This window comes from Equus przewalskii, chromosome 4 (assembly GCF_037783145.1).
Source record: "Equus przewalskii isolate Varuska chromosome 4, EquPr2, whole genome shotgun sequence".
Lineage (NCBI taxonomy): Eukaryota > Metazoa > Chordata > Mammalia > Perissodactyla > Equidae > Equus > Equus przewalskii.
Window position 1 is genome coordinate 36474387 of NC_091834.1, and position 24271 is coordinate 36498657.

Sequence of the window (24271 nt, forward strand, 5' to 3'; positions counted from 1 at the left end):
TGCAGGTGCAAAGACGAATATTATTACTATGTAACTCAATTATGGTACTGTATTGAGTATTTACTCTTTTCACATATTGACTTATTTAATTCCCCAATCCTATAATGTAGGTTTGGTTTTCTCTATTTTAACAAGTAAGAAACCCAGAACACAGAGAGGCTAAAGAACTTATTTAAGCTCACAAAGCTTGTTAGGCAGCAAGATAAAACATCTGGTTCCAGAATCTGTCCCCTTAACCAATGGGCTGTGCTGTACTGCCTCTTGAATGAAGCAAGATTTTTTTGGGGAAAAAAATCTGTTTGCCTATAGTTGAAAACGGCAGAAGAGAAAAAGGAATATTCCAGGAACACTTGAATCAACTTAAGACTTCGAAAACAATGTTGCCAAGAATGAAGAGAGAAACAAGGGAAGAAATTCTAAAACAGGATCAATGGAGTTACTGTTTAAAGAAAAGAAAGGATTTATTCTCTAGGGAGGGTGTGAACTACTTATTCACCAATACCTGATGAGATATATAAAACGTACACACGAAGAACAAATGCAATATTAGAAAGAACACAAGGCATATAATGTTTTAAATTCGGATGTTTTCCCAAGCCCTTACAACATCTGGCCTCAAGAAAGTGACAGTGTTCTTTTAAGAGAAACAGCCATACCCAATAATAGTATGATATTGGGGGGCGAGGGCACAGAGTGGTGATGGTGACATTTTTATTTAGTTTTTTAAAAACCTCAAACTCGACAGACTCTTGCTAGAATTATATCCAATATCTAATTTCTAAACTTGTTATTCTCCAGGAGTGAATGAAGAAAAGTGAAGGAAAGCAGCCCCAAGAAGAGAACCACCTAGCAAAGGGCTGAAAGAATATTTTACACTTTTATTAATTGACATCTTTCTTTCAAACCCCACTCTTTCTAACTTTGAAAATTGAAAAACAAACCCATGCTACCATTTTTTTTAATGAATGGACAAGCTGAACCAAGAGAATGGAGGAGGAGATAAGCCGAGACCACACAAATTTGCCTAAAATGAGTACACATTACTTTTATAATGGACATAAACATCTTAAAAGTACATCACCACTCCCAATTACTATTTAGTGAGCATAATATATGTGATGCCCGGTTTCTTCCCTCAAGGTGCTTGTTGTCTAATGAAAAGAGTAAATTACGGCATTTTGTGGCTGTTTACATTACATAACCCTCATTAGGGTTTAGTCATATAATGACCACATGTGAGGTATATAATTTGCCAACTTTAGAAAAAGCTGGATTATGGAGATGAAAAAGGAGAACCAGAGAGACAGGTGGCTAATTAGATAGAACACAACCATGTTACTGGGTCTTTAGACCCAATAAGCTAAATAATCTATCATTTAAGTCCTGATGAAAAGACATTTTTAGAAAAAGGCTCTGTTTGTAAATGAAAAGAAAAAAAAGTCATTTTGTGATACATTCATCTTAATTACAATTGGCATAAACATTAAACCATTAGAAAACTTCTGATTCACACAACTATTAGCGAGATGTCTTATGCAGACTCTACATTATAGGATCTATTCCATTTTGAATAGAAATGTTCATCCTATCAAGAGAAATTACTATATATATTTACACAACTGCCAATAAAAATAGTAACGATTCTACCAATAGAAGCCACTATGTCCTGAGTGTGTGTCTACATTATTATCCACAACAGTGTAATATGAAAAAAATTATGGCCACAGATAACTACCTGATTTAAAGGAATATCACTTTTTATTTCTTGTTTTGTTCATAAGGCAAATTTCATATCAGACTTTGGTACGTGATGTTTTTTGTCTACTTTTCTCTGCATGTACACTGGTTTCCTTGCCAGCATTTTCCTAACTTATCCCTCCTTATCAATCCATTCAGCACATTGCATTAGAGTGATCTTCCAAAAAAAACAAAAAGACAGTTTGATCATGTTCTCCCAAGACGCCCTGCTCATCAACCCACATACTTCTCATACAACTCACATACTTCTTTTGTGAATGTGTTCTGCCCTTTCCCAATTGTGCACCTAGAGATCACCTTACTCCTTGGTCTGCCAGGCAAACTCCTCCTCATTCTCGAAGACCTGGCTCAAAAATCACCTCCTCTTTGGGGCTGGCCCCGTGGCCGAGTGGTTAAGTTCGCGCGCTCCGCTGCAGGCGGCCCAGTGTTTCGTTAGTTCGAATCCTGGGCGCGGACATGGCACTGCTCATCAAACCACGCTGAGGCAGCGTCCCACATGCCACAACTAGAAGGACCCACAACGAAGAATACACAACTATGTACCGGGGGGCTTTGGGGAGAAAAAGGAAAAAATAAAATCTTTAAAAAAAAAAAAAAAAAAAAATCACCTCCTCTTTGAAGAATTCCCTGACTCTTCCAGGTCTAACGATGTCTTCCTCCTAGCTTCACCTAGGTTTATGTGGCTAGATAAGAAATGTAGAGGCAACTTCAGATTTACATACACTTATGTTTTTCAAAGTAATTAGTATTACTTTAAAAACACATATAAATATATTAATACTAAATAAATATATTAGTTAAGTGATATAAATATTAACATATTATATTAACATATTTAAATATATTAGTGAAATTAATATTTTTTTTGTTTTTTGAGTGAGGAAGATTGGACCAGAACTAACATCCACTGCCAATCTTCTTCTTTTTGTTTGAGGAAGACCATCCCTGAGCTAACAGCTGTGCCAGTCTTTCTCTGCTTTATATGTGGGACACTGCCACAGCATGGCTTGATGAGCAGTGTGTAGGTCTGTTCTCAGAATCCAAGCCTGTGAACCCTAGGCCAAAGCAGAGCACGTGAATTTAACCATCACGCCACCAGGCCAGCCACGAAATTAATACCTTTAAAAAAGTAATTAGTTTAACAAAATATTTCTTGCTGTTTCATTGTTTTCAAAACTATCCTTAGCTTCTGACATACCTAATAGAATGTGCACATGAGGATGTTACCTATAGATTGCTAATGCCTCCCAAATGTTTGCTAATTACTGCTATTAAAGAACCTAAGGAATCACAGTCCTGGTGAGTGTGGTAAGCATTTGTTCGTAACCTAATCAACATTCCCATAAAAAATTCTAAAGCTTTCTGCTTTCAACACATGTGGAGCACTAAGAAAAAAAGCACTGTACTTTGTAAAATATTTTATTAGAGATCACTGAGTGTATCTGTGCACCTCTGAAACAAACCAACAGCACAAGCTTCCACCTCTGTAGAGCGTCCCTGCTGTCTCGGGGAGTTTCCCAGATCAAGGAAGGCCTGTCATTGTTGGCTGTCTACCAACAGCCATTCCGCCTCTCCCCAGCTAACAGAATCTGATGTTCTTTGGGCAGCAATATGATTACCTGCACTGTGGTTGGTCTATGGGTAGGTATATGGTCGAGTTCTGGGAGATGAAACCCAAGTGAAAGTCTGAAAACGGCTTTTGAAAAAGATTATCTTCCCTGATCAAAAAGGCAGTGAAACCCTTTTTGGCCCCTGCTTCCTTACTCACTGCTTAGACCACTATTGTATGAGGATGTGATGCTAGAAGATGTAGCAGTCATCTCGAGACCACGAGGGAAAACATGATTCACCGCGGAGGGAAGGATGGAATTTTCCTAATATTTGGTTATAGGAACCAAGATGACACCACTGAGCAATTGCACTAATTGCAGAACTATTTATCTCCAGTCTTCTTAGGTCAGATTCAAAAATTACTATTATTCAAGACACTTTCGAGTGAGTATTCTGTACTTGTAACCAAATGCATGCTGATACAAATGGATCCAGGAAAAAACCTGAGGATTCCAGCTTTGGTGATTATCACCATTAAAGTTAAAGAAAGGAAAATGAAGCAGAATTGCCTGGGGCAGGAGAAGCTAGTGAGTGACATTTCTGTCATGTTATGTTTCTGTTGCCCATGGGGCAGACACCAGGTGAAATTGTGAAGGAAGAGTGGGACGAGGGTCTGACACTCAGAGGTGACCCCTGGCAAAGCTGACAACTCGGACACCTCTGCACAGAGATGAAAGTTAAGGTCAAGGACCTGAGTGATCTGAGAAAGGGCTGAGGTGGGAACATTTAGGATGCTTTCTTAGTGGGCAGGAGGCAGCAAAGGTGATCCCCAGAGACAGTCAGAAGAGACCAAGCAGGGAGCTCAATCACCTTCTGTGGAGAGGAGAGGAGGAGAAGTGAAATCCTTTGAGGGAACAATTTGGCATTAAAACAACAATGAAATACCACTACACACCTATCAGAAGGGCCAAGATCCGAAACACTGACAACAGCAAATGCTGAGGAGGATATGGAGCAACAGGGACTCTCATTCACTCCTGGCGGGGGGGGGTGGGGGGGGTGGGGGGGTGTATAGCCATTTTGGAAGACAGTTTGGCAGTTTCTTATAAAACTAAACATAAAAAAAGAATTGTGCAACTCTTCATCTTTTGTCTTGGTAATGCCATTTCTTGAAACCTATCCTACAAAAATATTGGTATTTGGGTGAAAAGATATAAGCTCAAGGATGTGCACTGCAGTCAAAAAATGAGAAACCTTGGGAGAGTGGGGAAAAATTTTATGTACATTCACATAGCAAAGGTAAGAAAAAGAATAAACAGGCTATATGTTAGATATGGAAAAATGCATAAGGTAAATTAAATGGAAAAAAAGTAAACAGAACACCTCAAACAAACAAAAATAACCAGTACCTATACTATAAGTGCACCATGTGCACGCACATACACTTGCACACACACACACGAACACATACACACCACTGAATACGAATAGAAAAAGGTATCAAAGCTCATTCACCAAACTGTCAATGGTGGCTTTTTCTGGGAGGAAACATTATTGAAGAGTTTCCTTTTTAATTTTTTTACCTAACTGGAATGTTTGATTTTAAAAATAATTTTAGGGCTGGCCCAGTAGTGTAGTGGTTAAGTTTGTGTGCTCCACCTTGGCAGCCCAGGGTTCACAGCTTTGGATTGCAGGCACGGACCTACACATCGCTCATTGAGCCATGCTATGGCAGTGTCCCACATGCAAAACAGAGGAAGATTGGCACAAATGTCAGCTCAGGGACAATCTTCCTCAAGCGAAAAGAGGAAGACCGGCAACCTATGTTAGCTCAGGGCCAATCTTCCTTGCCAAAAAAACCCCCAAAAAAGTTAGGAATTAAAAAAGAATGCACATTTTAAAAAACTGATTAAAGAAAGATGATGTTTTAAAGGTGGGGACTGACTTGTACACAAATGCTACAAAGGGAATGCAGAAGAAACAGCATAAAATGCCTCTGGATTTGGTGAACTATATCTTACAAATATTTCCATTTCTCTCTAAAAAATTGTCTTCTTTAGATACTAGATTTCTAAAAATAAAATTACAGAGCAAATGGATACTATAATTACAGGGCACTTAAAGTGATTGATGACTATCACATTTTTCTTAAATATTACAGGACTAATAATACTTGTGAACTATAATCAAATATTGGGAAAATTTGATGCCTTTAAAAACAGGAGCACACAAATCACCAATGAAAAAGAAACTTGATGGGAAATATAAATTAGATGACACTGTATGTAGGGAGGCAGCAACATGGGATTTACATGTGGTATTTCAGTCCCATGTCCTAAAATCAAGGAGTCGTTTTAGAAATAAAAATAGAATAATAGATACAGAGAAAAGACAAAGATTATATTTGGACTTGCTATAAAATTACTAAAGAAAGTTCACACTCAAAGAAGCTTTTCTCACTTCCAATGAATTGTTTACTCAATCTTGTCAAAATCTTAAGTGCTGTGCTACATTTTTAACCTCAACTTGCCAGCAAAAGGCATGATAGTGGCCAACTTGTGTTTGAGTATAAGAAGAACATGAGTCTCTCTTTTCCTGGACTTTTAATGCTTTTAAATTCACAATGGACTATCTTGGCTTTTCTTACTACCTTTGTATGTACATCCAGTAAGAGCTAGAGCAGGCAGATAGAGTAAGTAGCTTTACACAATATACATAATTCTGGAAAGGCTTAAGAAAACACATTTTAATCTATTAAATTATATTTTAAACTGCAAAGGCTGCTTTTGGAAAACCTTGCCATAAGCTGTCTGCAAAGTTCTTCATTATTTATCTATTTTACACATTAGATTTTTTTTCAACTGACACAGTTTTCTTAAAGCTATATTGTTTCTTAGAACACAAGATATGGTTTTTACTATAACTCTATTAAAAAAAGTCCCTAATTTATTACTGGTAAATTAGTTGTTTAAACACTAAAAATGGTTATGACTAGAGCCAACATCCTTGAAATCCAGCATATTCTGACAAGACCCAACCAGCCACTAATCATGCATCTGAGTAAAAGCAATCAAATCTTGGTTTTCCAGAATATCATTTAAATATAAATACAAGGGTTTAGTGATGAAGGTGATTAATAAAACAAGCTTGATTCCCTGTGCTGAAATTTCAAAATGGATGCAGATACAAGATGTAATGACACCTTTCAGGGACACTGCTGTTCAGGGGAAGCATCCTTTCCCCATCTCACTCAGTACCCCCCAACCCAGCCTCCCTCCACCTTCTCTACTCAGAAACCTCTTATTTCATCACAGATACACACACACACACACACACACACACACACACACACACAAACACACACACATTCATTCCCTCTCTCTCCAAACACTCACAGAGCAATACCATGTTGTGATGTTACCTTAAGTGCTGAAATGGATATTTTACAATGTTATTCTTTTTAAAATAGAAGACAGAAGGCAAACAAATGGGGACACTATCATATGATAGCTACTTATTAGAGGTAAAACAAAATTGCACAGAAGAGGCAGTGCCCAACTTTATCCTAGAGAGTCAGGCTGACTTCAGGGAGGAGGTAGCATCCAAACTGGGTCTTGAAGAATGAGTAGGAGTTTGTTAGAGTTTGTTAGGCTGAGAAGGGGAAAGGCAATCTAAGCGGAGAGAAGAATTTCTTATGGCATGGAGGCACAGACTCTAACTGCACGTTGTTTCAAGCAGGAGAAAGAGGTCTGGAGTGGCAAGATCACAGGGGTGTGTGGGTGGGTTTGGGGTGGGTGGGAAAGCAGAGAGGGAGAGAAAGGTTAGGAACAAACTGTTGCATTCCAGAGCTTAAAGCACACAGTTTTTTAACCTGTGGGCAGTAGGGAGTCAGCGGCAATCTGTACTCCTTCGTCTCCCCAAGCCCACTACTTTCCCACGGTTGGTCCATGCTACGTAGCCCCTCCCACAGCTCCTTTCTTTAAGCCAGTCTTGTCTTTCCAGGAAAAAGAAAATCTGCTTTTCTGACTAACTGTAGTCTGGATCTTTCACTCACTCTGGAAACGTAGGATTTTATTGGTCAAGTAAAGAAATTTTCAAGAATATATGTGAAGACCATCACTTTTGGAACTTGTTTCATAGTCTTTATAGTAACTTTTCCCATTCTTTAGAAGGTTTTACTTGTAGTTTTTCTAATCTGCTTTTTCTAAACTAGTAAAAGCTAGTTTTCTGGAACTAGGTTACAGTCAGACTTTGGCCCATTTAACAAGGTCAGACTGTTTATTCTTGACAGAATTCTTTCCCACTGTAAAAAGGTACTTTTAAATGCCACATTCCAAGAGCAGTGCCAGTAAGCCACTGAAGCATATTTTCCCACAAGAACTGATACCATGTGCAGTCCCCACCTCACTGAAATCACCCAGCGTTACATAAGGTGCAGATAGTATTTAACGTCACCATGAAATCTATCCACTGAAGTACGCCAGCAAGGATCCAGAAAACACTTTCACACATTTCAAAGCATTGTAACCTTTAAAAAGTAATTAATCAAAATAAAAATGGGAAAGAAGAAACAGAAGGACAGCTTTAGAAATAAATTTCCAAAAAAGAATTTAAGACACAGAAGAATAGATATCTTGTAACTTTATACTCGTACCCAAATCTAGAAGTAGAAGAGATTTTTCTCCCTTATTTTGGGGTTTTTATGGTTGAGTTGTTAAATTTACAGCCCCACTTTCAGAACTGCCAGCCTTCAAAATAAATACATGAGCAGAGCTAAAGTAAATTCTCCTACGCTTTCCCCTTCTTTCTTCTGGATGTTTCCCTGAGACTTGAAGGTAGATTATTCCTCCACAGCCAATTGTAAAGTTTAACATTCAAATTTATGAGGGATTTAAAAATCATCAGTCTCCTTACAGATGTTGCATGCAACCATGTCACTCACCCTGTGTTTCAACCCCTAGAGAAAAGGAAACAGAAAGCAGGAGCAGCAAGAGGAATAGTTCAGCAGCCCGAAGAGCATCTTTAGAAACAAACTTAGAATATTAGTAACCAAATATGAAAGAAAACGCAGTATTACAAAGAAATCATACAAAAGTTTGAGCTTAACTTTTGGAGAGAGCTGTACAGATTAACAGAAACGTTTACCTAATCTTCTCAAGAACCCAAGAGGACTAAATAAAATGACTAGAAGAAATTACAAGGCAGACATTTTCAACCTTTTCCTGTGACACTATGGTTCCTCCAAAGATCCCCAAAGATCTTAATTTTTAACTAAAACATACCACACAGAAAATGTAAGTGCACAAACTGGGGAGGTGTGGGAAGGTTTGCGATCTTGCGTAAGGAGGGACCAAGCCTAACAGTTATCTGAAGGTTAGGAACGGCTGCCCGAGCAGACATTCAAAGTGTAAATGTTACTCCCTGAGCTCAAGCTACTATCAGGGAGTGACGCAGGCAATTGGGAAGATTAGCTGAAAGTTGTGTCTAAAACAAATAAAAAGAACAACTTTAGATGCTTATAACTAATGATGTAATGACCCCAGCAGCAACATAGAAAATGCAGATTTGGAAATTCATTCATCAATTTGTTTGTGAAAGCAGGGAGTTGTGAAAGATCTTAAGCTCAAAGAGGAGTGAGAAATTTGATGGTGTTAGATGACAAGGAATATACATTTATGTGTATGGGGGCGGTCGCTTCGCTGGGTGGGAGTGGAAATGGGAGGACACAAGCATAGGTCGGGGCTACACTGCCAAAACACTTTGTATGCCATCCTACAGAGTTTGGAATTCACTCTTTAGGCGCTGGAGAATCATGAGGATTCATTTCATTCACCATGTATTTATCAAGTGCCTACCACGTGCTAGGAAGGCACTGTGGGAAACAATAAAAGAGTGTAAGATTTGGATTGAGCGAATAAAAATAAACACGTCCAATGTAAGAGAATTTCAATAACATATCTCAACTTAGGAAACTGTAGTAGGAAACTATCAAAGCCTCAGCAAGGGCCGGCCCGGTGGGATAGTGGTTAAGTTCATGCGCTCTGCTTCAGTGGCCTGGGGTTTGCAGGTTCAGATCCCAGGCACAGATCTAGCACCATTTGTGAAGCTGCACTGTGGTGGCATCCCACATAAATAGAGGAAGATTGGCAACAGATGGTAGCTCAGGGCCAATCTTCCTCACTCACACACACACACAAAGTCTAAGGAAAATGAAGATACTGCCACCTTTCTCTTCCTTACCAGTAGGCAAGCATGACATCTGTAAATCACAAGAAGCTCACATATCTAAAGAATTAAAGAGGATATAAAAATCCAACTTATAGAAACATTGTTCTATATTCAATTCCAAGGACCATGTCTCATATTCCTTTGAATGAACACAGCACTTCAGCTAAGCAACTTTAGAGGAGATGCAATTATTTCATTAAATATAGTTAGTCAGATTAGCCCTGACCAATACAGAAGGCATATTCCCATAAGAATGTTAAATGTGAGAACAACAGAATTGTTTCCATCTTTTGGATCCCTGAGAAACCCTTTGCTTGCAAAACCTCTCTAAAGCATTTGGTCTTGTCAACCTTAAGCCAATGCTTGGTCTTTACACTCAAACTTGGCCTCAAGCTTCTGAGATTTGAATGGTATCACGCAGGGATGTGATGGGATATAAATAGCCAGGTGACAACCAGACCCTGTCTATATCATACCCTGATAGGACGGTTGGCCAAACGCATGTATAGAGGAAGCAAAGAACATCCTGCGCTTTCTCTGGGTAAAACATCCTCCATGCAGTAGCATTACAGTTAAACTGTTTTCATCCAGAACTAATTCGCAACAGTGACCACTTATGAAGGAGCTGGAATTAGGTGAGTCAAATGAATGACTATCTTTTATAAACAAGGAAAGCAGCCACTTGATTAACTTCACAAGTATACCTGCTGCAATTAAATACCCACACACATGCATACACACCGACAGCAGCTTTCTGTTCGGTATGGAATACATTATCTTTCTTCTTGGGAGAAATTCTCACAGTGGTCATCAATGTTTGCCTTCACTGTGGAGGCAGAGTTAACCTATCAGATGGTAACGCAAAATGTGTTTTATTACCCCTGAGAATGCGCAATGGAGGATCTGGATGGGTTTTCATGTTTATTTTGGCTCTGGCATTTTCCACGTACCCAGCCCTGGGAATCCTAAAGAAAACGTGTCCTGTTCCCAGCTCTGTGCACTGCCTCATTGTGTTCCACTTCCCTCACTGGCGAAAGTGAAAACGAAACCAGCACAAACACTCCATTGTTAACTATGAAATATGTACTGGCAACTGGAAGTTTTCACAAAACAGACCTGGTTGTGTCATGGCAAGGAGATGTTGAGTAGGGAGGGAGTTACAGGAGCCTTTCCGGCTTCAGAGGTGTGTCCTGCACTTTCGCTGAGGTGCTGAGGCGACAGGGCTTTGGGTTTTTTCCATTATACTCGTGTAATGCTCTTGGTTTGATTTACTCAGTATGCACTGGCAGCATTTGTAGGCTTCTGCGGGAACAACTAGGCTGCCCAAGCTGAGGCACAAGCCCTGCCAGGTCTCCATAGTAAATACAACATGCACGAAGAGGAAACAAGCATAAACAATTTATTTTCTCCTGTAAAAGATGACATTGTTCTCCGACCTCTGGTCCTGCTTCACTTTGTCACTTGGTGGTGCCAACTTGGTGCCGTACAATGAGCTATTACAAACACAAACATACAAAATAAGCCTGGACCGCACGATGTGCACATCCATGGGGCCCGCATTCAGGCAGGTTCCAAGAGGAGGATGCTGGTGACCTCTCTGAGCATCCTATATCCTGGCCTGGGTGAGCAGGGAGGGCTTCCCTGAACCCCAGCCTACGACAGTTCCTGAGTCATAATGCCTGACAGAACTGTGTCCCCTTCCTTATTGCACTTATCTCTGTTTCTAATTATACATTTCTCTATGTGACTATCTGACTCAGATCTATGTCTCTATTTTGATTATAAGCTCTGTGAGAGCAAAGACCTTGTCCATTTCAATTCACCATCATCTCTCAGGTTCACAGACAGTGTCTGGCACATGGAAACGAATAATTATTTGTTGACTGAATTTCACAACTCAATTTCACTAATTTTCTCCCTTAGTCTTACCAGAAAGTTTTTGAATCCACAAGGTTCCTTTAGTGTTTACAAAATGCTACCAACACTGGAGTTAAAGTGGGAAACCATCTATTGCTAAAGGCATAAGAAGGAGATGTAAGCAATTTGATTTTTGTAATACTTGTGGTATTAAATAAACGAATGATCTTAAATAAGGCAACTTTGAAAATCTTATCAGTTCTATATAAGAAAAATCCTCAAGTGAATTTTGTACTTTGTAGAACTGTCAAATAAAAGCCTTCCCATGCTTACTATTTACTTGTTGTCTTTTAGGTAATTTCTACAGAGCTGATGTTTTCAGAACATGTATGTCTTTTAATAGGGAAGATGATATGGAAAAACAGACCTTTGGAGAAGGGAATGTCATTCACTTAGTGAGAATTTTATTAAGTCATGAAAAAGATTAGGAGAACATTCTCACTCTTTCGTTATGGTACAAAGTGGAATTTTTCTCCAAACTATGTGTGTTAGGCATATGCATTTGGAGGAAAAATGCTAATTCTGCCTTTTGTCTAATGACTGTATAAAGGCCCTCCAAATACACTGAAAAGTCACTGTAATACTGTTCACTGAAGAGCAGAAATTAGTTTGAGGCAGGCCAATCCTGGACTTCATCCCAGAATGTGAAGTTACAGAGGCACTGAAAGGAACGACCTCATTTTAAGGTGTAGACTTCTTTCTACCCACAGACTTTAAGGTGACTGTCTTTGCGAGTGACTGGCTCTAAGTGCCTGGGTGTTGGCAATCACATCTGGATATAAAAACGTCAACATTGCCATTGCTCTAGATGGCTCTGAAAGTGGTCTCACGTACAGTGATCGCAGCACTACGAGTGCGCTGTCGCGATTACGCACTTGGGTGATTTTAAGAGAGCAGACACACACAGGAGTGAATCAAGATAATGCTTGATCCTTCCTAAGCAATGATACATTCACAAGATATTTAGGTGTGCACAAGTGTGGCAGACGAAGTCTCATTCTGAAGTCTACATAAAAAGTAAGTTAACAAGGAGGCACAATTTATGCCTCAGTGTTCTCTGCTGTGTCAAAATGTGGCATGAGCTAGTTGTTTTTTAATTACAATTTTAGCAAAACTTAAAATATATTTTTAAAAAATGGACTGTTCAACATTTAGGGAACCTCTGTAGAACCTGAGAGTTCTGATCATAGTTTGATACCCTCTGAAGCATTGGAGCCTACTGTGGGGAGAAGAGGAAGGGAGTGAGGACAGTGGGCGAGAGCCAGAATATAAACATTAGAATTTTCCAAGCCATTTACAACCTATCTGGTGAATTCAGACTTAACCTGGTCACAAACTGTCTGTCTGAGTCTCAGTTTCCCCGTTTTCAAAATGAGATGGTTGATAAGGAGTTCCAAAAACACCAAACTCAACGGCAATAATATCACCCTACATGCTACATAGTTCAGTTGAGAAAAAAAAATAATAAAGATTTTGCATCATAAACAAAGAGAAGAATACTCTCTCCCTGAGCTGCTGTTCACAGCACGCCACAATTACCAGAGTCATCATCGGGCTTCAGAGACTCTCCCTGTCAGACCTGGTGCACAATGAGGTATGACTGAACCTGCTGGCTGAGCAGTTGGTCTCTATTTCCCTTTTATCTTGACAGACAAAATTGAGTTGCACTATACATCTCATTTGACATGGAAAGTACTTAGAAATGTTGACTTTAGAATGACTCTAAATATAATTTTAGCTGGTCTTATAGTCATTCTATTCAACAAGCATATATTCTTGAAACATTTCTGCCATAGAGCGTCACGCCACCACATGAGTCATGATCCTTACATATCACTTACGTGCAATGGAAAGAACCTCCCCTGTAACCTGTTCTCTCTTCACATTCCCAGCTCTTTCTTGCACCATAAGGGGCCTCACACATGCTTACAGACACTCCAGTCTGCATTCCACACTCTGCCCATATGCCTGCAAACTGCTGCTCGTTAGGCTTGGGGTGAAGATCCAGGTGGTACAATCTGCCATTAGGAGGAAGGCCCCAAGGACTGTCCATGCTGTTCCCACTTAGTCAGGGAATTCCAGTGCCCTCAGTGTGGTAGGGTGAGGGTGGGAGTCTCAGGCTCTCGGTGGCATGTCTCCTTGGCACTCTGTATTCCATGCCCAATGAGGCAAGCATGGCTGGAGCAGGGCCAGCGAGGGTCCTCTCAAGCATGAGACCCAGGCCAGAGACCCCTCTTACTCAGGTCTAAGGCATACACCGTAGCGATCTACATTTCGATTCTATAACCTTTAAAAAAATAGGTATAAACAACCTTTACTCTGTATGGGTGCATGTGCATGCCTGACTGTATACCCTGTAAAGACAGCTGAGTGTCATGCTGGAGGCAGCCCAGTAAAGTTAGGTGTCTAAGGGGCACTTATCCCTCCCTTATCAGATGGAGACAAGCTAAGTCATGTGGCCCTATGTTACACACTTACAACTACAACTATAGTCCAGACTTAACAACGATCGTCTTAAACTACTTTCTACCCAAAAGGCCAATTCCTTCAAGGAGCTTACAGCCTGATAAATAAAACTCCAAAATAATTACAAAGAAGATAAAAAGCAGTATTATGAAAGAAATTAATAAGATGTCACTGTGGAAACACTGAGGAAGGAAGGAGGGATTAACCCTGCATGGGGTACCAGAAGGGGGCATCTGAGTCAGGCTTTGGAAGATAAGGAATATATTAGTATTTCTTGTGGCTGTAAGATGTCAGTTTCAAATCAGTTAACTTGCAATTCCTTTAACACAGCACAAATTAAGTGGATTCCCAGTTCCTGTATGACATAACCCACTAAAAAATGTGTATTTCCAGGAAGTGGAATGTAGTCCTTTTCTCTTCAAGAAATACTAAAAATAAATACCAGTTCAGTCTGAAAAACTGTGATTCCAAGTTTTTAAATGTCACCATGTGTACAAAAACCAATGCATCACTATACTAAATGGATTTTTTCTTTAAAGGGAAAAATATAAAACAATGGGAAAATTTTTAAATGCATTACCCTATAGGAATCATATCCTTTACTATTGCCATTAAATTCCAACTATCCCTCTCTCAAATAAAGTCTGAATTTGTTCCAGTGTCTTTCCCAGTTGCTAATGTTTTTCACTTTATGTCACCATAAGAAATATAGAGTATGCGGTACAAACTAGACACTGAAAAATCAGGTATTTATGATTGCCTTTCCCCTTTTCTCTATGAAATAAATTGTCTGGATTTTCCTGTATGAATGTATCAACTTTCAACAAGAATGGAATGTTAATTGATGTTACGCACAAGCTGGGCTATTATTCCTCAAATTTAATAAGCAAAAAAATCAAAACAAAATCCAACTGGGTTTCTTGTTTTTATTTACGGTTTTTAGTGCCAATTTTGAGGGATCAAAATAAAGTGTCTGTTTCAGTTATGGCTCATCCTTCCCTCAATTAGTGTACCCAAGGAGACCAGTTCCTTCCATCTGCTCCCCTGATGACTGTCCACATCACAAAGCCTATTCAAGCTTCTCCCCAGGGCCCCAAAACAACATGCGCAACAACTTCCTAGGGAAGCTGGAAGCCTACCTCACCCTTCCCACTGGGGAAACACAGGACTCAGCCCTTTCTGGTGTGATTATACAAGAATACAAGGGCTCACTTGACTCAGCCCAAAGCTGAAGCATAGCCTTTAAATACCATCGTGTGCCTTGTCTTCTCAAAAGCAATGATAGACGCTGGGCAAAGAGGAAACAAGCATGGTTTATCTTTCAACAATGGCGACGCACTCCAAGAAATCCTCTGCAAAAATTCTGATACCCTAGATAAAGTATATAATATTGGGAAACTAAGTGGTTTTACATGTCCAAGTTGTATTATCTGTATTTTGGGGGTGGGGGTGGGGTGGGAAAGCAGAACATTTTTGTAAATTGAATTTTTTTCTAAGGCATGTAAAAAAGAGACCATTCTCAGAGAATTTCCACCTCCCCTCCCGAATTTCTACTTCTCAACTGAGGCACTACTGGAATTTGGGGAAACAATTCTTTTTGTGCAGAATATTAGCCTCCTTGCAGCCACCTCTATCCGCCAAGTCATTGTGATGACCAAAGACATGGCCAAACATTTCTCAACAACACCCCTGACCCAGGGCGGTGCTGCCACTCAAAGAAACACTGTGAGGCTTAAGGACAGGTCACAGGTGAAAAGTGACATACTGACCCAAGAAGAGTCTCTCTCTTAAGACTTAGTGCTTTGAAAATCTAGTGCTTTGAAGGCCATTTCTTAGCCTTCATGGAACCAAAGGGATTCTCCGCCTCAACCTTCTGCCCCAGATAAGAAGCACAGCAGAGGGACATTCCTTGGCTTTTTGTATCTATGCATGAAGTCACTGTATGTAAAACAGATCTTTCAAAAAAAATGGTTATTAGTGCCTACTTCCAGGCTCTTCTTTTTATATTTTGGGTGCTGAATTTCACAAAAATTCATCTCAGGAACAACAAACTATAAGGAGAAACAGAAGCTAACCAAGTCAATGGCTATTATGGTTTTGTGTCTGAAGGAGACAAAGAACAGGATATCATAACTGTCATTCTTTGCTGAAACGGAGCCCTTGGGTTTACTTTTTCTATTTTGGCCTGGATGAAGCCTTCACCCAGCAGGGTGGTGCTACTTGTTCATGGGTCATCCAAGTTCACTCTAAATTTAATTTCTTCTTCACGGCCGGCACCACAGCTCCAGAGGAGTACTTTCACACACCTGTGCAAGCACCCTGGCTGTTCTTCAAACCAGGATGCTGCAGACAGGTCAATGTTCCTGGTGCTCTCTCTTCCCTGACCCTGAGATGTGTTTCCCCAGACATTATACACGCAGCTCTGAAAATAGTGGTTATGGCAAAAAGCATTTGGAAACTTGTAACCAATTCCTTTCTAGTGGCTAAGATGCAACAGGCTATTTCTGCAATGGGTCATGTCCACAATAAGCCCAGCCCGGATGTGTCTGTAGTTGTAAGCAGAACGCTTTCTTCCTACCCACTGCTACATAAAAAAGTGCAAATACATTCTGTCCACCAAGTGCGGCAGTAATAACATTAGGGGGTGCACTGGGGGCAATCTGTCACTCAAAACAGGAAAAATAAGCTTAATGTAAGAACACTTTCTCACTCACCACTGAGGTAAGAGCCATCTGAAAACTATAGATGCGGGCAAGGCCGAAGTCAGCCAGTTTTATTTGTCCACTGCTGGTCACCAGGATGTTCTGTGGTTTTAGATCACGATGCACTACTCGGTGAGAATGAAGAAAGTCCAGACCTCGGAGAAGCTGAAACATCATATCCTAAATAAAACCAAAAAAGAAAATCAATACATAATCAATACAGAAATTCAACATGCTGAATCCTCGGCACTTAGAGAGTGCTTGGCACACAGAAAGCATTTGATAAATATTTGCTGAATGAATGAATCTGTCTCCCTTCCTATCTCTCCATTCTGCCATTCTCAAGATCACTACAAAAAATTTCACTGTCTACCTGTATTTTATTAATGAAAGGACAGTTTAAAAATAGTTTCAGATGGTATAGGAAATATCCTGGGAGAATATATATACCAAACTGGTGTCAGTGTTTAATGCTGGGGAGAGGAAGTAGGAGGTGGTGAGCGGGGGATACTTTTTACTTCATATACTTCCATATGGTTTAATATGTGATTTTGACAATTATAATCTGTGAATGATAATAATATTAATATTATTACTATTTTTTTTTGAGGAAGATTAGCCCTGAGCTAACATCCGCTGTCAATCCTCCTCTTTTTGCTGAGGAAGACTAGCCCTGAGCTAACATTCGTGCCCATCTTCCTCTACTTTATATGTGGGACGCCTACCACAGCATGGCTTTCAAAGTGGTGCCATGTCCACACCCGGGATCCGAACTGGCGAATCCCGGGCCATTGAAGCTGAACATGCACACTTAACTGCTGTGCCACCGGGCCGGCCCCATTAATATTATTTTTATAGCACCTAATACTAAGCAGTCAATATGTGTCAAACACTGTTGTAAGCACCTTCTGTTGAGTAACTCACCTAATTCACACAATATTGAGGTAAATAATATCATCACCCCATTTTACAGGTCAAGAAACTGATACACAGTAGGTGTATGTAATTAGCCTGGAGTAACACCACTAGCAAGAGACAGAATCTTGATTCAAAGAATCTGGAAAAACTGTATTCAAATCCCCAAGGCACTACTCCTTTATTAGATCAATGATCAAATGAGTATGTAAAACCAGGCAAGCTATTTAACCTCACTGAGCCTCAGTTTTCCCTTCTGTAAAATGGGAAAGTAACAAAACCTACTTCACATAATCATTGTTTGTAAAACACTAAACATTGTGGTCAGCATCCAAATAATGGTAGCAATTATTGCTATCCTTATTAACTAGCACGGAGTAGGAGGGCATTCAGAAAATAAACCAGTCACACGTGTTTCTAATTTTAGAACTGATAAAATTAGACAAAACATTTAAAACTCAGAAATAGTATCTGAAAGTAGGAATTTAAGACATTGATCATGATATGATCCTCTGAAATACTGGGTTACTAAGATTGATCTACCCCTCAAAATATTGTGAGAATGATGTGTACAAGGGAGGCTAAAATCATCTTGTTCATATAAGGGTGAGAAAAATGATTAGGCAGCATAACAGTCTCCCAAGCTGGCAGGGGCTGTGGGGACACACTTGTTCATCAGCTGGACCATATTTGTTTATTGGTTTACTAGACTGGTTCTTCCTTCAGAATTGGGAGAGCTGTCTTCACATCCCGGCTTGTTGAAAACAAAAGCCTTAGCTTTTTCATTTTGAAAATGGAGAGAATATTGCTTCCTTTTCATAACATTATGAGATTTAAATGAATTAATAGATGCCAAGGGGTAGTGCAGTTTCTGGCACAGTGTAAGTATTTAACAAACGATAATCATTAGTGTCCTGTCTCCTGGGGAAGACAGAGTCACACAAAACTATATGAAAATGTGGCCATTGCCATAAAGTCAGTGAACAAAGTGCTAAGCAGGGATATGCAATGACAGAGATGTCCTGGAATCCTTTTTGAGATCCACCTAAATGGATATTCTGAACTGGCAGGGGTTACTGTCTAAGTTTCTAAAGGTGAAAACTCTGGAGAAGACTGCACTGTCAAGGGACAGCCCTTCACAGCTTCAGAACCACTGCAGGTCAAACAACTTGCAATGAATAAACAGGAGTGCAAAAACGAAGCACGAAATGTTAGCCAAAGTAGTCTTCTGCTGGGGCAAATAAGTCTTTATTGGAAACATATGCACACAACTTGTAAGCACTGGATTTTAAACAGCATGACTAACCTAAAGTAATGTCATGCTGGCTTGTCATCTTTAGCTTCTTATACACTAAGCACCAACCATTTAAAACAGTACAAAGAATAAATCTGCTTGGTTCGTGTTTCACTGTTCAAACAACTTAAGCAGCCAATTTGCAGAATAAAAATTTTTAAATTTCAACTAATTAATAAGGCCCATCTAAATTTATAAAAAACCTGAACTACAGATAAAAAAAAATCTGTATTGCTTTTATTTGTGCATTTATTTATACAGCACATACTATATTTTTCTTAACCATAAAATTGGTGCATGATTAAGGCAGAAAATTTTTAAAAATTCCAGAGGAAGAGCAAAAATCACCCAAAATCCTACCACTCAGAGAACAGAGAAAATATCACTGTTAAATGATTTTTGTGTTTTTCCCATCTGTCTTTTAAAAATTACACATATTGCCATCTTTGTAGGTATAAACATAATATATATTTTATTTTAAAATAAACACTATTTCTAAATATGTAGTATTATTATTATTACTATTATTATTTTTTTTGGTGAGGAAGATTGGCCCTGAGCTAACATCTGTGCCAATTTTCCTCTATTTCATATGTGGGATGCCACGACAGCATGGCTTGATGAGCAGTGTGTAGGTCTGTGACTGGGATCTGAACCCATGAACCCTGGGCAGCTAAAGTAGAGAACACAAACTTAACCACTAAACCATCAGGCTGGCCCTAAATATACATTATTTTAAAAAATACTATATTATTATAATTTATATAATATAATTATAACATTATAATTTATATATTTGTAATATGTTAAATCAAATATCTATTATATTTATAAACAAAAATGGTTATTATTCTGTACACATTATTTTGTGGTTCTTTTAAAAACATTTAACAATTCATAATGAATATTTTGCTACTTCAACAAGACTCTTCTACAATATAACTTTTTTTATATGATTTTCAACGCCTGCATGGTTTTCCTCCCTAGGATATGCCATAATCATTATTACTTGGCTTTAGTTCTGTTATTTTGGATCTTATATTAACAGTCTAGTTCTTCTTTGTTTAAAGGCTACAGTAGATGAAAATGACTTATTAACATCATATCTAAGCAAAGTTAAGCAGTGCAAATCTGCATGACTGCACTAACATGGATTCCATGTAAATGACGTCTATGGAGGTAGGAAAAGTTAGTCCTACATAAGAATTATCATTCTTTAGATTTTATTAGGCTACTATAAAATGGTTTTGGTTAGCAAACTGGGTTTTCCTTTAAACCTACAATATCTAGCTATAATTAGAGTTTTGAACTAGTGATCTTCGAGTTAATGATTTAAAAAACATCTAGCCAAAAATCCCGTTACCTTCAGTAATTGAACTGTGAGGTAGGTTGATGAGCAGTATGGACCTGTGGTACGTACGTTTGGGGACTCCCCCCAGTCATCAACCATCATTCACTGGAACATTAATCTCAAAGGGGAAATATACTCAACTATGTCAGGAACTCTGGTCACAATAAAGAATAAGATATGGTCTCAATTCCTGAGAACGAGATGAATGAGTAAACTGTAACACTAAACGAGGTAAGAAAAAACAGCTTTTCTTCAGAATCACAAGAAGTGCTTTGATGAAAGACATTTCAAAGGATTCTCTACTTAAGCTTATTATCTGTTCTATCTCAATTTATAGTATCGTGAGACATAGTTTTAAACTAGCTCCTCAAGATTTTAATCTAAATTAATCTGTTTTATACAAGACTCAAATATTTCACAGTAATCCCAGTGATACAATGCAATGAAACTACAGATACTGCCAATTAAGGTTCTTTAAGTTAAACATAGGTTTACAATCTTTTTATGTTACAATGCACAATTCTGGTACAGAAGGTTTGAACATCTAGCCATACTTATGATCAGCAGTCACTGGGGCCCTCTCTGAAACACAGAACATGGAAGCATGCTTCAACAGGACCCCACAGAGAATGAAGTCTGGCTCCCAAGGACTTCAGGTGGGGTTTTGTCCTTGGCAAATCCCCTAAAAAGACTCTGGACTTTAGTCTGAAGACCAGAAATCTTTAAAGCCTTGTAATCATTTTTTTCAGGTGTTCTAGAGCTCTAATCCTCTTATTTCTTTAAAAACAAAACAAACAAGCAAATGAAAACCTAGCGTGAGCTTTTCTAAGGGCAAAAACGTTTATCATTAGGTCTTTTTTCCCAACTACACAAAAAGTATAAATAGTTCCAAAAGACACTAAAAACACCCAATTTATACCACACAGTAAATCACAGAAATGACAGGTTTCAATGGACAATTCTGGACATATCTACCTAATCTAAGCGATATATTCACATCTTCAAAGTTTTAGCAACAAAAATGTACATGAATAGTTTATCTATCTAAAAATTAAAAATAAGACACATATAACTTGTAGACAAGGATAATCATTTTCTCCCCCTCCTTACAATGTGTAAACCAGTCGTTTCAAATTTGTTATCCAAATGGCTTCACAATGATTTGTTGTTTCCTATAAAGTTCTTCTATCCAGTTTGTTTCCCATGAAGGGTGGGTGTTAGAAGAGTCTATAGTCTAAAAGAGATCACATTCCACACAGGTTTTTTCACACTAAACTGATAATATGTTGAGTTAAGGTAGGGGTTATGATTATAGAAGTGGAAGTAAAAGATCACATGAGTCTACACATAAAGGGTGATGATAAAGTCATAAAGAAAGTAGAGGACGACGGGTAACAATGAGGGCTAGTCCCAGGATCTCTTCATTTCCCCCTCCCCCGCAGACTCTCAATCATCCTTCTGCTTTGTTTCTATGAATTTGACTACTCTAGATACCTCATATAAGTGGAATCATACTGTACTTGTCTTTTTGTGACTGGCTTATTTCACTTAGCATAACGTCCTCAAAGTTCATCCATGTTGCAGCATTATGTCAGAATTTCCTTCCTTTTTAAGGCTGAATAATATTCCACTGTATGTATATAACACATTTTGCATATTATTCATTCATCTGATGATGGACACTTGGGTTGTTTCCATCTTTTGGCTATTTTGAATAATACTGCTATGAACATGGGTGTACAAATATCTCTTTGTGACGCTGCTTTCAATTCTTTTGGATATATGTACCCAGAAGTAGAATTGCTGGATATAGTCCCGGGATCTTTTAAAATCACAGTTCTCTTGTAAATTGTGGTACAATATTACTACATAAGCAATGAGGTAGTGAATAATAAAGCCATATTTAGACTCTGGACAGTCAGGCGGGTTCATTCACTCACTGGTGATTTTGCTCACTCCTTCCACTGCTGCGCTCAGGGAGAATCTGCTGAAAGTCACATCAAGCTTACTGTATGGTACACACATTTTACTCTGCTTCAAAGCTTGACAGGAGCTCCTGCACGTTTTCCTGATCCATTCGTCAATAACAACAATGGGCTGCAAAGATTGCTTTATAAACAGGTTCCCCCTACTTCTCACTTTGGTCCTCAGGTGGACCCAAAGAATGCTTCATCCAAAATCACAAAGGGCAAAACAAATTCTGACAAATCAAGAGGAAGGTTAAAACAGGTTCCTCAAAATTCAGATCATCTGGAAAGTTGTAATTGGTGAATTCAAAGCAAGCAATAAATGAAAGGACCTGGAGATGAGCTACAAGAGTCACGTCACCCGTGAGCTTTGTTCTAAAGAAGAGCAAATTGTGTCATATTGCCCCTTACTTCACCACTGTGCTGGGGGGGAAGGGGAGGGCTGGGTGACCACGAGAGAACAGAATACGGCAATGCATTGCCTTGGGGCTCTTTAGCAGAAACAAATGCAAAGCCCCTAACTGCAAGTGTTGGCTTTCTACTGTATTTTCACTGCTTCTAGGCAAATGGATAAAAGCATAATAAAAGTGGCTTTGTATATAAATTTTATTAATAAAATACATATTCTGAAGAGAGAATGATAAAAATCCATATATTATTCATTCCTGGAAGGAATGATAATGCTGAGTAAGTAAAGAATCAGTCTCAATTAACTAGAAATAAGAAAATAACAGCTGATTTTCACCAAGCCTGCATATGTTGTTGGTGCTTGAGGGACAATGTAATGACTAAATGGACAGTCTGAAAGAAGGAATCATTACCTCATCTGGATGGCTATTATTAACCCACAGTGGAAAGTCTTTGGGAACCGAAACTACCAATACGCAATGTTAATTATAACTTCTTCAGAGCAGGATATAAAAATCAGCATTGTGTAAATAATACAAAGTACAAGTGCCTAGGATGTTGGCTAATGACTCAAATGGTTTTTGTCCTATGCACATTGTTTTGTGATCCTTTTGAAAGCGTTCAACAATATACTGTGGATATTTTCCCATTTCAACATATATTCTTTATAATAATTTTTTTAACAATATGCTTTTTAATGGCTGCATTTGAACAAAATACCTTCTTCTCTTTCCCCATTCTCCCTCTCAATTTCCTCTTTTGAGAATTTTCCCCTCACTCCATACTTCCCTCCTCTCCAAATGAGGTAATGTATTAGAGAAGTTGGTTTTCCACAGAGTGGAGCATATTACTATTTGCCTATCGTAGTAGACATTGTTGGTTGCCAGCCATGAAGAATTAGTCCAAGGCAATCACATACCCATTTGCTAGGAATTGATCCAGGGAGGGACACGAGACCCAGCTCTGATCAGTGAGATGTATGCGCACGTCTGCTGGAGAGTTTTGGGAAGTATTCTTTTCTTTATAAGGACTACAGTAGAAAACTCTCTGCTCTACTTCCTCCTCACCTCCCAGCCCCCACTCTAGCGCATCTTACACTAAATGCTACTGCTTGAGGGCATGAATTTGCAGCTGCAGCAACCATCTTGAAATATAAAAGGAGACATCATGTGCACACATAAAACGTCAGAGTGTAACGAGGGAAAGAGTGTGGGTCTTTGATGATATCACTGAATAGCTGAATCAATTTTAAGGCTGCCCACCTCCAGGACTGTAGTTATGTCAACAATAACGCCCTTATTTAAAGCCATTTTTTTCATTCAGTGTTAATTTGCAGTTGAAAAATTATTCTAACAAATCTAACTTAACTAAAATTATATTAACTAAAACCTGTTAGGGTCTCTACCTTTCATTTACAGCCCTCCATCCCCACCCCACCCATGGGGCCTCCACCAACATTCTTTTCTTGTTGCCAATGATCTCTTCCAGGTGGTTATGTTTTTCTCTTTGAGGTTTATATCTCTTTCCATTACTGTTCACATCCTCTTCTTCATCGCTCTCATTTGTTGTCAGTCCTCCATATTCCTCAAGGACTATGGCTCTTCCTCTCTAACCCACACTCACCAACTTCCTGCACGATTTCAAAATCCCTAGGATGCCTGAGCTAACAACTTAGCTTCAGAGAATTTTGACTTCTTTAACCCCATTCCATTTT

General features: G+C 38.9%; 1 protein-coding gene across 6 annotated transcripts in view; it reads right to left on the bottom strand.

The window, feature by feature from the left end:
* Window positions 1-24271, bottom strand: part of CDK6 (cyclin dependent kinase 6) — a 234379-nt gene that overhangs the window by 102541 nt on the left and 107567 nt on the right. For all 6 annotated transcript variants that reach the window (XM_070617496.1, XM_070617497.1, XM_070617498.1 and 3 more), the window contains exon 4: window positions 16635-16802. In XM_070617496.1, coding sequence (XP_070473597.1) covers window positions 16635-16802 — 168 coding nt within the window. The remainder of the gene's footprint in view (window positions 1-16634; window positions 16803-24271) is intronic.